At 52.8% G+C, this 16,107-nt stretch overlaps 2 protein-coding genes across 4 annotated transcripts in view; both read left to right on the top strand.

Moving 5' to 3' along the window:
• FAM117A (family with sequence similarity 117 member A) overlaps nucleotides 1–7,950 on the top strand; it is a 42,862-nt gene extending 34,912 nt beyond the window's left edge. For 2 of the 3 annotated variants that reach the window (XM_081805163.1, XM_081805164.1), the window contains exons 4-8: nucleotides 201–311; nucleotides 786–920; nucleotides 2,053–2,254; nucleotides 3,650–3,800; nucleotides 6,722–7,950. In XM_081805163.1, the coding sequence (XP_081661289.1) occupies nucleotides 201–311; nucleotides 786–920; nucleotides 2,053–2,254; nucleotides 3,650–3,800; nucleotides 6,722–7,022 (900 nt within the window). In that variant the 3' untranslated portion in view covers nucleotides 7,023–7,950. Of the gene's footprint in view, nucleotides 1–200; nucleotides 312–785; nucleotides 921–2,052; nucleotides 2,255–3,649; nucleotides 3,801–3,910; nucleotides 5,137–6,721 lie in introns of those variants that run through there. The other variant, XM_081805165.1, reaches the window with a different exon arrangement.
• Nucleotides 7,951–10,124: 2,174 nt separating this feature from the next.
• SLC35B1 (solute carrier family 35 member B1) overlaps nucleotides 10,125–16,107 on the top strand; it is a 6,680-nt gene continuing 697 nt past the window's right edge. Inside the window, exons 1-8 of the mRNA XM_006748543.3 lie at nucleotides 10,125–10,540; nucleotides 11,211–11,314; nucleotides 11,836–11,966; nucleotides 12,241–12,271; nucleotides 12,844–13,001; nucleotides 13,986–14,112; nucleotides 14,877–14,983; nucleotides 15,142–15,295. Coding sequence (XP_006748606.1) covers nucleotides 10,323–10,540; nucleotides 11,211–11,314; nucleotides 11,836–11,966; nucleotides 12,241–12,271; nucleotides 12,844–13,001; nucleotides 13,986–14,112; nucleotides 14,877–14,983; nucleotides 15,142–15,295 — 1,030 coding nt within the window. The 5' untranslated portion in view covers nucleotides 10,125–10,322. The remainder of the gene's footprint in view (nucleotides 10,541–11,210; nucleotides 11,315–11,835; nucleotides 11,967–12,240; nucleotides 12,272–12,843; nucleotides 13,002–13,985; nucleotides 14,113–14,876; nucleotides 14,984–15,141; nucleotides 15,296–16,107) is intronic.

The raw sequence follows: 16,107 nt of genomic DNA, 5'->3' as shown, positions 1-16,107 counted from the left end.
TATCTAGTTAATAAGGTCTCCAGCTGGCCCAATGAGCATGTCATCAGTTCTGAACTCACCGAGGTCTCCTGGGAGGTTTTCCATCTTCCTTTTACGCATTATCGTGGGCCTCCGGTGGGAGCCACGTCGGGGAGGAGGGACCCCGTGCCCTTTAGCTTTGTTCCACCTGCCTCTCCCCCCTCCCATCTCTGGGCTACCAGATTTCCAAGTTGAAGCAACAGCTGCAGAGGACAAAGCTAAGCCGCAGCGGGAAAGAGAAGGAGCGGGGCTCCCCCCTGCAAGGGGACCATGCAGTGCGGGGAGCACTGAGGGTATGTATGTGTCCGCCCCCTCCCCGGGCCCGCTCCCCTTGCTGTCGCCCGTGGCGGCCCCGTGTGGGCAGGTCCTCGCAGGTCTTACAGCCGCTGACTGAGCCTGCCACGCTGCCCACCCCATGGCCACGTGGCTGCCTAGGTGGTTTGGGCACAAACTGGGGGTCGCTGAGTGAGGCTGGAAGGGCTTTTTGCCCTCGCGAATGGCTCTCCCCTCAACCCCCGCGCCCCCCTACAATTGACGCAGTGGTGAGCCTGCAAGCGCTAGAACCACGCTCTAGACTCCCAAAGCGCTAACCTCTGGAGAAAAACCCACTGAGCTGTCCTATTGCAGTCAGTCCCCGTGCCCAGATCCTCCTTTATTTGCTTGGTTCTGCTGTGTAGACATGACATTACCCCCTGGTCAGAACTAGTAACTCTATGGGGCTTGGGGGAGGGGGGATTCCGTGACCGCTCCATCTGCCTCCTTCTCAGGCGTCCCCTCCCAGCTTCCCCTCAGGGTCACCTGTCCTGCGACTCAGCCCCTGCCTGCACCGGAGCCTGGAAGGGCTCAACCAAGAGCTGGAGGAGGTGTTTGTGAAGGAACAGGGTGAAGAGGAGCTGCTGCGGGTGAGTGGGGCGCGCCCTCGATGCACGACGAGCCAGCGGCTTGCTGAGTGTGGGTGCAGGCCGGGGGGACTCTGGCTCTCTGGGGGCTCCGGGCTGTGGCCACGTCAGCAGCGTGGTGCAAACGCCGCCCTGCACGAGGAACACAAATCGGGTTCATTAGATTCAAATGGACTTGGCCACCAGGACAGCAGAGCCGGGCGGTGGAGCCGGGACAGGCTTGTGGTGCTGGGTGGGAAGAGAGGGAGCGGGGCTCAGTGGGGGGGAGACTTCTCAGCCAGGAGGAAGGGGCTCGGCGCCACTCTTCAGCCAAAGCACCGGCTCCCTGCTCCCTGCGTCCTCATCCCCATCACCATCACTGTCCCCCTCCCGTGCCTCAGTCGCCTGTGTAACCACCTCTCCCCCCATGTCCACCTGGTGACCTGCATTCATCCTTCATGCCCAGTTGCCCCTGTGCAGCCTCCCCCCTCCCCCACCCCCACCCCACTCCCAGGCAGAATTATTTGCTACCTTTTCTGCCGTCTCAGGCACATTTTTGTACTGACACGGTACAATTGGAGAATGCCACTTGGGCAGTATTAATATAATTCTAATGGGCACACTCCTCAGTTTATGAGTTACTTGCTAGTTGATTTTTAATTGATGTATATGTAGGATTTGATACCCACCCAGGCACCTGCTTGCAGTTCGGTGAGCTGTGGGTACAACTACCATTGATGGCTAAGAAGCAGGGAGGGGGTATTTCATACGTGATAATGATGTGCATGCCTGTCCTGCAGTGGCTTGCGTGGTTAGTATCCTGGTGGTTCGCCCCCTCTCATGCTTCCCAAATGTTCTTCATCTTTGTGTTCCCGGAGAAGGTCCCCGCCCTCGAGGCTTACAGCCTGCTGGCGGCGTCATCATGATGAAACCATACAAATAAACATGTGATTCTAAATTGGGTCGCAAGGGCTAGGGGAGAAATAGGAGGGGCTTTCCCTTAAATCAGTGACTTGAGAAAGCCATGTCCTGGTGTCATTGTGTGTCAGGGATAGAGGCCAGAACAACGGCGAGGGGAGGAGCTTAAGGGTCACTGCCGCTCTCATGGCTAAAAGAGAGGGGCCTGAGACTCCTTCCCCACCCTCTTCCCTGGCAGATCCTTGATATCCCTGATGGGCACCGTGCCCCCGCTCCCCCCCAGAGTGGCAGCTGTGACCACCCTCTCCTCCTCCTGGAGCCCGGCAACCCTGCCGGCTCTCCCTCCGTGCCCCTGACATCCCCCCAGCCTTCGGGCCCGGCCAGCCACGAGGAACACCGGGGTGCTGTCGAGGAGCTGGCATCCATCCCCAGTGACAAAGGTAAGCTGAGGGGGGCTGGGGCAGCAGCCTGAGGTACAGGGGGGCCTCCACGCCCTTTCCCCCTCTAATCAGTTTCAAGCCTGGGAGTCCTCCTTACTAACCAACTAGAATATCATGGGTTGTCTTTATTCTATATGCGATACTAGCAGTAGTAGTGGTCCTTCGCGCAGATCCTGATTTATAATTTATATAAAGTCTCTGCACCCGCACTTCTGTTCTCACTGGGAAGCACGCAAGCAGTGCCTCTCATCCTCCTATTTTCGCTAATGAGTAGAAAGCCTGTGGGTCTGTCCGGCTGGTCCACTGCACACATTACCAGCAACAGGTCTCAAGGTGTTTGGGAAAGGTAGACAATAAGCGAATGTGGTCTCTTGCCCCAGGGTCACGCTGTTTGACCCGGATTGAAACCCAGGCTTTCCAACTCCAAAGCTCTACTTTGTCCTGTGCCCTGGCTCCTTTATGGGAGGATGAGACCCAAGCCCTTCCTCCCCACGATAATGATCCTCCTGTCCCAAAGCACTGTGGCCTGCCTCCCCCAGTTGGATTCTCACAGCGCCCTGTGAGGTAGGCTGGTCAAGGGCATAATCTCACACTACACAGAGGTAAACAGAGCATAGAGTAATAAGGAATAAATGTGAGATAAATACAGATAAAGTCAATATTTGCAGCCTAGGCAAAGTACATTCACTGTGTGGAAAGGGAGAGGATTTTATCCCACAAGTGGGGTTGAGTAAAGACTGCTTCTCTGAGTTGGTACAAGAGCTCTTCCTGGAAGAAGGGATAGCTTTGCAGGGCTGTGGAGAGGACAAAGCTGTGGTATGTTGGCAGCAGGGCGGTGCGGTCTTGGAAGAAAGCAGGGAGACGGAAGTTAGGATTCCTTTAAGCCAGACTTGGAGTCCCAGTTGTAGTCTACCTCCTGAGAATACAGAATTGCTATTAGACCTGATTTTTCCATCAATTCAACTGTATTTTTTTAAAAGATCTATTTATTTATTTGAGAGAGAGAGCACAGGGGCAGAGGGGCAGAGGGAGAGAGAGAATCCCGAGTAGCCTTCCCGCTCAGCATGGAGCCCAACGTGGGGCTCAGTCTCACAACCCTGAGATCATGACCTGAGCTGAGATCAAGAGTCGGTCACCCAACCGACTGAGCCACCCAGGTGCCCCTCAACTGTTATTTTTTTTATCCTGTATAACAAGATATAGACTTTTGTAAGCCTTCTTAAAGCTATTTTAAGGTAAATAAAGCATGGACAAACAACCTGGATTAGCATAAGCACTGCCAACCCCCTCACCACATGTCCCAGTCTCGCCCCTTTACACCGAAGCCTGAGCCCAGGAAAGTGGAGAGCCTCCTTTCCTTCAGTTCTACTGGCCTCAGCCTCACTCTGTTTGCAGCCTCCTCTCCGGGCCGCCCAGCCTGCCTTGAAGACAGCAGCCCGTCTCCGGTCCTTGCCTTTGCCGCCTCCCCTCGGCCCAATCACAGCTACGTCTTCAAACGGGAGCCCCCGGAAGGCTGCGAGAGAGTGCGTGTGTTCGAAGAGGCCGTGTGAGTACCTCCTGTGGACCGTGGACCGTGGACCGTGGACCGTGGACGGGGTGGGTGGGGTGGGGCGGAGCCGGGGATGGGGGTGAGCCCTGCACTGTTCTCTCTGACAGGCCCTTCTTCCATCTTGGGCTCTCTCAGCCTGGGGCCGTTGTCAACTTCAGATGATCGGGATCACACTTTTTCCACGATCAGACTTGTTGACATTACCTACTCGGAGCCCTTCAATCTTTGCTTATCGTGATCTCTGTGGAAACCTGCTCTCTGCCCACATGCTAGCCACAAGTGCTGTGGGAGCTGGAAAGGAAAGAGATCTGAAACCCGAGCCCTTTGTTTTTTCTATTTTTTTTTCCATCCCTGGGGAAGGTGTGAGTTTGCTAGATGGTAATCGGAGAGAGAGAGAACATGTTAGTAGTTCTCTTCAGGCAGAGATGGGAAGTGTCTTGTCCCCAGTGGAGTGGCAGGGGGACCTGAACAGCTTCCTCCCTGCTTCTGAGTCAAGTCTTCATCCTGTCGCTCTAGTGGTTCAAGGGTCATGAACTCCCAGACAGAAATTTCCAGTCCGTACAAGGAAGGACTGTGGAATATTCCAAACCAGGTGGGACAGTTCAGAAGCCGTTCTGATGTTGATTGACTTCTTTACCACGGTTCCCTCCCATTAGCAGAGAGGATGGAGGGCCGAACCTTTCCAAATGCCCACCCGGTCCCCCGTAGCAGGCACCCCAAGAGCTCATTTCCTTCCCCCCACCAGCTTCATAGTCAGAAGGGCAGATTCTCAGTTAGGAAGAATTGGTCCTGGTGTGTGAGCTGAGACGTAGCTAGGACAGGGTTTGAGCCTTGAGAGCTCCATTCGCGTCGCAGGTAAGGGACAGTCCATGGTAGCGACAGAGGGTACAGCTAGAAGGCAAAGTGGGAGTTAGGGAGAAAGCCATGGCCCCGGGGGTGTTTGCTCCCAGCTTCGCTATGTAGCTCTCCAAGAAGCCTGGGTCCTCAGGGGTGGCATGGAGGAAAAAGACCAGATCTTGCAGCTTAAGCGGACTTGGGTCTCTCCCCAGTCCACGTTATACTTGAGTAGCCACCGCCTGGGATTGCTTGTGGAAATGAGGCTGTGCCCATCCTGATTCTTCCACAGACTCACGATGCCAGCCGGGGTCTTCAAGCCATCTCCCCAGGCTTCCTGTCCCTGTGTTAATCCTTTGAGAGAGATGGTGACTCTTGGGGCCCTGGGTGACTCAGTCGGTTAAGCATCCGACTCTTGATTTCGGCTCAGGTCCTGATCTCAAAAAAAAAGAGGTGGTGACCTATGGATTGCTCTCCAAGAGGCCCTGGGAGAGAAATTCTCAGCTCACTGGGGCCTCTTCCTTGTATCAGCTTGCCCATTGGGAAGTTCTTGTGTTTAGCAATTCTTCTGTCACATTTTCCTTTTCCTAGCTGCTGATCCTATAAGATGGCCTGGATTTCCCAGGAGGGGAATCAAGCCATTCAGGGTCATGCCATTTGTCCTTCGAGTGGGGCTTGGTCTCCTGGGTCACCTTCCCCACGTGGGCATGCACACAGTGAGAGCATTCCCCTCTCCTGCCCATTCCTCACAGTCCATAAAGTGGGATTCTTGTAAACCCTTCTTGGTCAGGGGAGACCTTGCCGCTGTGGACTCTGCTGGGACCCCAGGCCTTCCCAGATACACCCAGCACATGGGTTTTTACCTCTTTCTTCCACCTCTCGCTCTGGGCTCACCCCTGCCCTCCTCCTGTCTTGCTCTTCTTCCTGGATTTGGAATTATTAGAATTCTACAGTGAAAATGGTCATCAATTTCCCATGCTATACCCTAAGTTCATTTTTCTGTCTATATATTATACATAAAGAGGAAGGCAGTCGAGGGATCCACTGGTAACAGAGCTTCACCATCATACCACACATTTCCCTTTTCCCCAGGAGCCCTCGCAACCAGCGGCTTCTCAACCGCTTCCCCTCTGTCAGTGGCCAGACACTCCTCTTTATCATAAGGATTCCTTACTCTAGAACTCCCTGACCTCACTCCTTTTATGCTTCCATTTCTTCCACATGATTAGGAAGGTGGGGATGGTTCTTTCCACATTCAAGGTGAGGCAGGTGGGTCAAGAGCACATGGTGAGTTAGAGCCGAGACCTCCTGTTAAGGTTGGCCTGCCTTCCTGCCATGGTTGTTACCCTTGCGTCTCAGCAAGGGCTTTGAAAAATCACACCTTTCAAATGTGTTCAAGAATGAGACTCTTTAGGTCAGTAGATTTCAATGGGAGACATCCCCCCCTTTCCCCATGCCCTGGGGACATCTGGCAATGTCAGGAAACATTTTTAGTTGTCACAGCTTAAGGGGGACACAGGTGGCTCCTGGCATCTAGTCGGCAGGTGCTAGGGATGCTCTTAAGCATCCTACAATGCACAGGACAGCTCTCCACAACCAAGAATTATCCAGCTCAAAATGGCAATAGTGCTGATGCTGAGAAACCCTGCTTTAGGCTGTCCAAAGTCTTAGAAAATCATTTTGCCTGGGTCTCTGCTTTTAGGCAAGTGGTCTGCCCTCAAAACACTGTTTACTGATGAACTCTCTCAAATTAAAAGATCCCTTGGTCTCCTCTTCTAAAGTCACCTCGTCAGGAAGTTCTCCTTCCTGTCTAGCTTCAATCCCTCCTGTTTCTAGCTGAAGTAGATTTCCTGTTGTTCAGCCATATTCCTAATAAATGGATTGCTGCGGGCCTAAAGACTGGGTGTTGCTCAGCAGCCTGTAGTTTTTTGGTTGAGTTACCACCCTGTTTGAACAGAGACCCAGCTCCCCTGCTCCCCTGATGCCATGACATCTCCTGTCAGTTCTCACTGGCTGTTTCTCCCCTTGTGTGTGTGTGTGTGTGTGTGTGTGTGTGTGTGTGTGTTTCTCTCTCCATTCTCCAGGTCCCCAGGCCCTGACCTGGCTTTCCTGACTTCCTGTCCTGACAAGAACAAAGTCCATTTCAACCCGACCGGCTCGGCCTTCTGCCCCGTCAGCTTGATGAAGCCCCTCTTCCCCAGCATGGGCTTCATTTTCCGTAACTGCCCCTCAAGTCCGGGGTCCCCCCTTCCCCCTGCCAGCCCCAGGCCACCGCCTCGGAAGGATCCAGAGGCCTCCAAAGCCTCCTCGCTGCCGTTCGAGCCATGGCAGCGCACCCCGCCATCAGAAGAGCCCGTGCTTTTCCAGAGTTCCCTGGTGGTCTGAGGGCCCCAACCCCACCACTTCACCATGGAGACCAGTGCCTTGGTGGCAGGCCCCTCCCTAGCTCCCCTGAGGTGGGGGATGAAGGAGCCCTTCCCTCTCGGCCTTCGAGCACTTTCATTTATTGTGTCAAAGCCCCGGGTCCCTTTCTGAGGGACACCAGCCCCTCCGAATGTGAGGGGACCTGCCTTCTCCACTAGCAGCTGGGCAGCTCACAAGTCACATCTGTGTTCTTGCCGCCTCTCTCACTTGGTGGAAAACTCACCCGAAGGTCTTGGGTCCCCCACCCCTGGGTGTGAGTCCAAAGGACTGTCTGTGGGGCTCTTGACCTTGTCATGGAGCAAGCTGGCCATGATGGAAGGAGAGGGGACACTGCAGATTTCCTTCCCTCTCCTCCACAGCCATGGAAGAGGAGACCCGAAGATAGATAGCCCCATCCTCTCAGCGCCCATCCCCGTGCCTCCCTCTCATTGGAGGAGCTGACCAAAGCAGCCCTAAAGGGCCCTAACGCTTGACCAATCCAGCTGCTGGCAGAGGGGGGAACCAAGCGTTTTCCCAAGTGGCATTTTCATCTCGCTTTCACCCTAAGATTGTCTGAAGCAGCCCAGCTTGCCCAGCCCCAGGTGGGTGGCGGGGGAGAGGGAGAGCTGGTATTCCTCCAGGTGGCAAGCGGCGACTCTACGCCCTCCGCCTGCCCCGGGACTGGGTTGGAGTAGAAAAATGCCTATTTTTCTTGTATCGATGTAGAAACTCTATTTTCTCCCAAAGACACTATTTTTGCAGCTGTTTGAAGTTTGTATATTTTCCGTACTGCAGAGCTTACACAAAATTGAAGAAGAATGTTAATGTTCAAGTTTTCTTATCCTGTGTTTAGAAGTTGTTTTTTGCAGATCTTGGTGTTAATAGACCAAATAAATAAGTATTCCCAGCAGCTTGAGGTTCTGTTAAACATTTTTTGCGGGGAGGGGATTGAGCGTGTGATATTGATCATCCTTGTCTTCAAGAGGGGTCTCTACTTAACACATAATGATGTGGATGTGGGTGTTAACGTGGATGCACAGAGTCCCTGTCCTCAGGTCACCAGGCTTGGATTCTTTAGATGGACATCTAAGAAGTAGGGTCCACGGAAAGGCTGTCCAGAATGAAGGGGGTGGTGGAAGGTGGGGTGAAGAAGTCAGTGGGGCAAGTCATTTATTCTTGGATGAGTCTGGAAAAGCTCCCTAGGGAGAGTGGGTTTCAGAGGGGAAGTGAGGGTGGCCAAGTTTGACATTGTGGTGTGCACCGGCAAGGGGAACAGGACCAGGGAACGGTCATCGGGTTGAATCTCTTGGCACAGTTTTAGGGAAGCTTTAGCTCTGCTGGAGTATTCTTTCCATCTCGTGAGTACCCACAACACAGAGGGGTTTGCAGCCTCTCAGTTTTATAGTGCTGCACCTGTAAGAGCTCAGAGGCTTTGGGGAGAAATGGGAATAATCATCTCAACATTCTGATGGTGCTTTACGCTTTACAAACTTTTTCACGACATATTATCCCCACTGTATGGGTGAAAAGTTGACTACCCCAAGGGCAGTCATAATAACTACAATTGTATCTATGTCAGAAGACCTCGAGACAAACTCTTAAGGCAGGCTATCCCAACTACCATTCATTGGCCCCGTAAGCATCAGATACCCTGTTAGTGCTTGACATAAAATGTTACCGAAATATCACAACAACCCAATGAGAGAAATGTGATAAACCCCACTGTACTGATAAGAGGACAGAAAGATTGTATAACGTTACCCCCAAGACACAGATAGGAAGTGGGGGAGCTAAGATGGGGAAGCAGATCCCTTGAATCCAGTGCCCCTGCTTCTAACCACAGCGCTCTCCCACTTGTTACTATTTTTGCATTAATTTCAGATGAGGAAACTAGTTTGACTCAGAGGTCAAGAGAATTGTTTGAAGTCCCAGCTAGTGAAGGGGCAGAGCTGGGACTGCAACCCAGGTCTCTTACCCCAGCTACTGTCTGGTGCCCTGGAATCACACTGATTCAGTGGAATAAGCCACTGGGGGGAGAGCAAATGTGGGGGCCCCATCCGCACTGATGTAAAGGAGACAGGGGCTTGAGGACAGACCCTATCTTCTATTTCTTACCCCTCCCCCTGAAAGATGTTTGGCCTACCCCCAAAGCCTTAGTGAGTCAGGCCTGGAGTGATGGGTGTGGTGCTGCCCTGAGTTTCCTTCCTTTGCCTGAGGCTGTGCCAAAGAAGTGGGCTGTCAGAAGCAGAGAAGGAGCCTCTACCCAGATAGCAGCCCAGAGTCCATTGATTAAGTGGGGTTTGGGGGTTATAGTGGAAAGTCCTGGGGTGTTGCCCTAGCTCTTGGTGCCCGCAGGTGGAGGGCCAACACTTGGATGACGGAGGGGCCCAAAAAGGAGGTCATGAATGGGAAAGAATCTGGAGGGCAGCAGGAGGGTTTGTTGTATTGCTGGTGAGGTGTAAGACCCCGGAGAAAATCCACTTTGGTAAGCTTCCATTTCCACCTCCAGGATGTGAGGAAATAAGATCAGAGTTGAGAAAGTGTGATGACTACTGATACCTTAAACTTGCATAGCACACTTTACAGTTTTTGAAACATTTTCACAAACCTCAGCTCATTTAATCCTCAGAACAGTCGAGAGGCGACAAGGTGGTTGCTACTAATTGTCTATCCCAAGTTTCCAGGCTGGGAAAACTGTCGCTCGGAATGTAGGCGACACGCGTAGGTTACCCCTTTGGAAGCCTAGTGATGTGCCCTCAGAAGGAGGACAGCTCTCAAACGCCAGCCTTGAACGCTCTTCTTGCAGAAGGGGAGGCGCTGACGCGGGGCAGCCGCTAGGGGGCGCTGAGGGTCCACTGAGACTTCCTGGCGTTAGGACCCAGCGGAAGCCTGACCGCCGACTGGGGAAGAGACTGGGATTAACCCGGCCGGCCGCACCTCCTTCCAGCTCACCTGTCTGTCTTCGCACAGCGCAGCCAATTGGTGACCTCCACATCCTTATACGTCATCATTCCGCGCCCGCGTAACGCCTAGGCCATCCCGTCGAGCTCTGGGTCGCAGTTGTCCTCGAAGTTGCCTGATCGGAAGACTCCAGGGCACAGCATTAATGTCAGGGCGGGTGGCTCCCTCGGCCATCAGGGGCGAAGCCGAGGTCCCAGGGCGGGTCTCCTTTCCTTGGAAACGGTTTCTGGGTCCCGAAGCCTTTCCCTCTCGGAGGCCCTGAGCCGGCAGCTCTGGCGGTGGCTGCTGGGGCCTACTGAGAGGCGGTCGCATGCAGCTCCTATGAGGCCCCTGTCGCCGGTCGGCGATGTCCGGCTGGAGCTGTCGCCGCCGCCGCCGCCGCCGCTGCCGCTGCCGGCTGTGAGCGGGTCTCCGGTCGGGTCGTCCGGGCGTCTCATGGCCGCTAGCAGCTCCCTGGTGCCCGACCGGCTGCGCCTGCCGCTGTGCTTCCTCGGCGTCTTTGTCTGCTATTTCTACTATGGGATCCTTCAGGAAAAGATGTGAGCGGATCGCCGGGACCGGAGCACAGACCTGCCCCTTCTCTCGCCCCTTGGCCCGGTTGGCGGGCCCCCCGCCCCTGGCCCGGCTGTTCCTTCCTGCCCGCCCCCAGCCCCCGACACCTTTGCAGCCGCGGCTGAGCCTGCTCAGATTTCCCAAACGCCAAAGTTGGTCTCCGGATACTCGGGACCTGGTTATTTTTCTTCTCTTGTTTTTCTCCCTAGGGTTCTAAGGGCTTGGGCTTTACAGGCTGGCAGTTGTACCCCGTTACACACACAGGTTTCCTTGCCTGTGCCAGCTCCTCTTTGGTACTTCCAGATGTTTGCGGACAGCGGATTCTTTTGCCCCCGGCCTTGCTGCTGTAGCCCAAATCCCTTCATCTGCTGCTTGGGGTACCTCGTTTCACCGTCTAATTTTCCACGTTTCCTCTAGCTCCATCCTTTACGGATATTCTTTCCCTAAGCTACGGGATCAGCAGGCTGGGATGTCTGGCTTCTAGATCCAATAAAATCAGCCCCTTTTGTGAATGAGGCCAGTGAACCTTACCAGACTGTTCCTACATCCAGAGAAGCAAAATCGTTTTAAAGCTTTGGGTGACTCTACACATACTAGATGACACTGAGTGAAATACACTAATTCTTCTCCTTTTTTTTCTCATCATTTCATTCTTAGAACAAGAGGAAAGTATGGGGAGGGAGCCAAGCAGGAGACGTTCACTTTTGCCTTAACTTTGGTCTTCATTCAGTGTGTGATCAATGCTGTGTTTGCCAAGATCTGTGAGTACCTATCTAGTAATCTGTTGTGTGCCCCCTCCCTGTCCACCTTTAAGGTTTAACTGGCAGCACTCCCACCCTCTTTAGCGTTTTCAAAGCCTCTCTGTTCAGTCAACCCTATTTCCTTACATTAGACCAACTTCTGAGTCAGAAATGTGCAGAGAATGGGTCTTCTGTGTGCCGAATCCCCACTGAGAATACTTAATTTTTTTCTTCTTTCTTCCCTTTGATTTTCCTTTATCTTTCCGCTTCAAACATGTTTTGAGCTGCTCTCTTTGTTCCCTGGGGGCTACAGCAGAGCTAACGAGTCCCTTGAACTGAATGAGCCCCCATTCCTGCTCTGCATGTGGTCTTGTGTTAGGTGTAGGTGAGATTGGAGAGTTGAATAATCTTCAGAGATTTCCCAGTCTAAGAGGACAGAAATATCTTGCGCATCTCGTCTTATTTGACACATTCCTTTCATGTGGCTTCAACTTTGGTTCAGTTCACCAAGTTTCTCTTATACATTTTTTGTCTCTTCCCAGTGATCCAGTTTTTTGACACTGCCAGGGTGGATCGTACCCGGAGCTGGCTCTATGCCGCCTGTTCTGTCTCCTATCTGGGTGCCATGGTCTCCAGCAACTCGGCACTACAGTTTGTCAACTATCCGACTCAGGTGAAATCTCAGGGTGTGATGAGGGTTGGCTCAGAAGTTGTTTGAAAGGACCTAAGAATTCTTCGCTCAGGTCTGTGACTTAAACAAAAGAGAATGTGTTGCAGAAATTCAGAGGGCAAAGAACCATAGATCTGAGGTCTAGTGGTGGTGGGTTGGCCATGATAGGCTGTGGTTTCCGGTGCAGGCCCCACAGTTACTTTTCTTAACAGAGCACCTAGCACAGTGCCTGGCACATCCCAGAGGCTCAGGTACTATTTGCTGGATTTCGTTTCAGGTCCTTGGTAAATCCTGCAAGCCAATCCCAGGTAAGCGGAAGCAGATGGTCTCCCTCTACCATCCTCACTCTTCCTGTAGCAGGCTCTCTACTCCTCTGCTAGAGCTGTGTATCCCTTCGGGGTCGTCATCTCATCACAGCTATCTCCAGAGCCGGCCCTCCGTCCCTTCCCCCTGCCATCCTGTCCTCTGTATCGCTTCCGGTGGTGTTGGATGTGCATGGGCCCGAAGCTAGAGACCAACCTAGTCTGCTTCCTGTGCCGGTCATTTTGGTGTCCTGGGTGCTTACATTGTCATTAGAGTTGAGTCCCATTTTGATTGTCAGTTTCTTTCTCTCAACCTCTCTCTCATCCACTGTCCCCACCCTTTCCCTGTTCCTTCTTGGATCTTTCACCTTTGTTCTCTGCCTTTTCCCTGCCTTCTACCCTTTGTTCCCCCCGGTGCTCAGTCCTCTCTATCCAGGTGCCAGCCTTGCGCCTTCCTCTTAGCTTCTGTAGGCCTTCCTTCTCAGACATTGTTTTCTCCCAGGAGTCTCCTAAGAGGACAGTGTTGGGCTCATCAATGCCTGTGGGTACCCGAATTTTCCGCTGTTTCTTCCCTGTAGTCATGCTCCTTGGAGTTACCCTCTTGAAGAAGAAGTACCCAAAGGCCAAGTACCTGTGTGTGTTGCTAATTGTGGCCGGAGTGGCCCTTTTCATGTACAAACCCAAGCAAGTAGTTGGGATGGAAGAACACACAGTTGGCTACGGAGAACTGCTTCTGGTATGTGATCCTGGTGGGAAAGGCAGCCTTTTCCGGTAATCACAACCAAGGAGCATCCCACCTGGGCGTGTGAAAGGCCAGTTATGTGTCGAGAGAGAGATTGCGATGCTCCTTGCCCCCCATTTCTCGGCTTTGTCTCTTGTTGCATGGCCCCCGGCTCTCCTAAGGCCACAGTGGTAAGCCTGAAATATTGAACAAAAACGCAGCTCTCCAGGGGAAGGGGTGACTCTGAGGCCTGTGTAAGTGCTGTGTTTAAGTGCCGGAGAGACATGAGAGCGAATAGGGAAGGAATAGCGTGTCACTCACTGTGGCTTTCTGAGAAACCGGGAAGCCAGAGTTTAAAAATAATACTATAATAGCTCTTGCTTACTGTGTATTAGGCCTTGTTCCCAGTGGTTTACCTATTAGTTGGTTAATTTCTACAACAGTAACCTTATATATGTTGTTATTTCCATTTTCCCTATGAAGACACTGAGGCACAGAGAGGTTAAGTCACTTGCCAGGGTCACACGGCTATGAAGTGGCAGAGGAAGTGGCTAGCTTGGCCCAGGCTTCTAATCTGGGCAGTGTGACCAGAGAATCTAGTCTGGAGCGCTCCTCCAAGCCAGGAGGCTAACAGGCCAGTACCAGATGTCCTTTCTCTACTCTCACGGGAAAATACATGGCTCAGCACGGGTTCCAGGCCCCTGCACACGAGGCTTCGTGGCACTGCCTTGGGAAGTGCTAGGCTTCCCATCCCACTCTGATTACATTACTGGGTGGCTCAGATAGGCTGTCGTTCTGGTGCCTGGGTGGGGCAGGAGGCAGTGAGCGTGATCTCTCCGGACCCTCCACCCGTGACCGAATGCTAGCATTTTGTTCTGAGGACTCTGTCTTAAGATAGCGGCTTTGTGAGGAGTCTCAGAAAAGTGAGAGTCCTGTGTCCTGGGGTAGGGAGGGGCCCTGGTGGCCTTCTTGCTGCAGGGTGCACCCTCTCTTTTCCAGTTATTGTCTCTGACCCTGGATGGACTGACAGGTGTTTCCCAGGACCACATGCGGGCTCATTACCAAACAGGCTCCAACCACATGATGTTGAATATCAACCTTTGGTCGACATTGCTGCTGGGAGCTGGTAAGGAGCGGTTCTGCTGTTCTTCCGTGTGTCACCAGAGGGCAGACTGCCGTCCTCCAGTCGATCCCTAGCGCGGGTGCTGGTTGCTAACTTTGCCCAGGCCGGAGGCCTGTCTCGGCTGTAAGATGCCCTTCTGTCCAAGCCCCTGGAAAACCTTCTTGGAGAAACTTTCCCTGGCGGGCTCTGCTTGCTCCTCATGATTGGCACAATCATGGGTAGACCTGTGCCAGTTTCCTTGGGGGGACACGTAGTAGTAGGTCACAGGGGTACCTTGGGAACTCACCTTCTTCTGATAGTGATGACATACTGGTATTTGGTGTATACGGACTGTAGTTTGAATATGAACGTATGTGCTTTTAAATCAGTGCTTCCCAACCTTTGTTCAAATCTGGGTGCCCGCAGGAAGTATTTTTAGTACAGCACAGTGGGGTTAACGGAGGAGGCTGCTGATGGCTGGAGGTGGCCATGCGTGGGGCTGCCTTGAGCTGGGGATGTGTGGGTCAGTATCTCCCCAACATCTGAGGATCTCTGCTACCAGTAACTTTGGCAGAAGTAGCTAGTCAACTCCCAAGCCTCTCTTGGAAGAGTCTTTAGTTTGTCTAATCAGAAAACTAGGAGCAAGCCACCTGACAGGACAGTGTGAACTCAGTCCCTGCACTTCCCGACGTGCTGTTCCGTGGAGTACTTTCCTGGGCTGCGTGTAGACACGTGCGCTGACGCAGGCACACAGGGTGCGCCATTCATCCTTTGCCATTTATTCCCAGGAATCCTGTTTACTGGGGAGCTCTGGGAGTTCTTGAGCTTTGCCGAAAGGTACCCTACCGTCATCTATAACATCCTGCTCTTTGGCCTGACCAGTGCCCTGGGTCAGGTGAGTGCCTCGAGACCGGGTAGCTTGGCTTCCCCAAGGGAGCCCGACCCGGCTGGAAGAAGAGGGCGGCAAGCCCAGCCCTGATGTCCTGTCACATACTTTGACCTTGTGGCAGAGCCCCAAGAGCCAGCCTGACCCCGCTTTCTCGGTCTCTCTAGAGCTTCATCTTCATGACAGTTGTGTATTTTGGCCCCCTGACCTGCTCCATCATCACCACGACTCGAAAGTTCTTCACCATTTTGGCCTCTGTGATCCTCTTCGCCAACCCAATCAGCCAGCTGCAGTGGGTGGGCACCGTACTCGTGTTCTTGGGTAAGTTCCGCGCGGAGCTCACGTGTCTGGGCGTGTGCAGCAACAGTCTCAGGGCTTGCTTTTTTCTTTTTTTTTTTTTTTAAAGATTTTATTCATTTATTTGAGAGAGAGGATGAGAGGAGAGAGAGAGCACATGAGAGGGGGGAGGGTCAGAGGGAGAAGCAGACTCCCTGCTAAGCAGGGAGCCCGATGCGGGACTCGATCCCGGGACTCCAGGATCATGACCTGAGCCGAAGGCAGTCGCTTAACCAACTGAGCCACCCAGGCGCCCTTTTCTTTTTTCTTTTAATTAATTAAGTTTTTGAGAGAGAGACTGAGGGAGCGGGGAGGAGCAGAGGGAGAGGGAGAGAGAATCCCAAGCAGCCTCCCCGCTCAGTGTGGAGCCCACCTCGGGGTTCGATCTCAGGACTCTGAGATCGTGACCTGAGCAGAAATCAAGAGTCGGATGCTTAACCGACCGAGCCACCCAGGTGCCGTGTGAGAGAGCTTTAGATATTTCTTTTCCTGAAATGTATATTTATGAAAGTGATTTAGTGGGGCGCCTGGGTGGCTCAGTCGTTAAGCGTCTGCCTTCTGCTCAGGTCGTGATCCCGGGGTCCTGGGATCGAGCCCAGCATCGGGCTCCCTGTTACACAGGAAGCCTGCTTCTCCCTCTTCCACTCCTCCTGCTTGTGTTCCCTCTCTCTGTGTCAAATAAATAAAATCTTTAAAAATAAAAAAAAAAGTGATTTAGTTATTTTATTTTATTTATTTATTTTTTAAATACAGATGCTCTTTTTTTTTTTTTTTTTTTTTTAAGATTTTATTTACTT

The sequence above is a fragment of the Leptonychotes weddellii genome, chromosome 15, assembly GCF_054177405.1.
Source record: "Leptonychotes weddellii isolate Sample4059 chromosome 15, ASM5417740v2, whole genome shotgun sequence".
In the NCBI taxonomy this organism is placed as follows: domain Eukaryota; kingdom Metazoa; phylum Chordata; class Mammalia; order Carnivora; family Phocidae; genus Leptonychotes; species Leptonychotes weddellii.
This window is presented reverse-complemented; position numbering and strand designations above follow the sequence as displayed.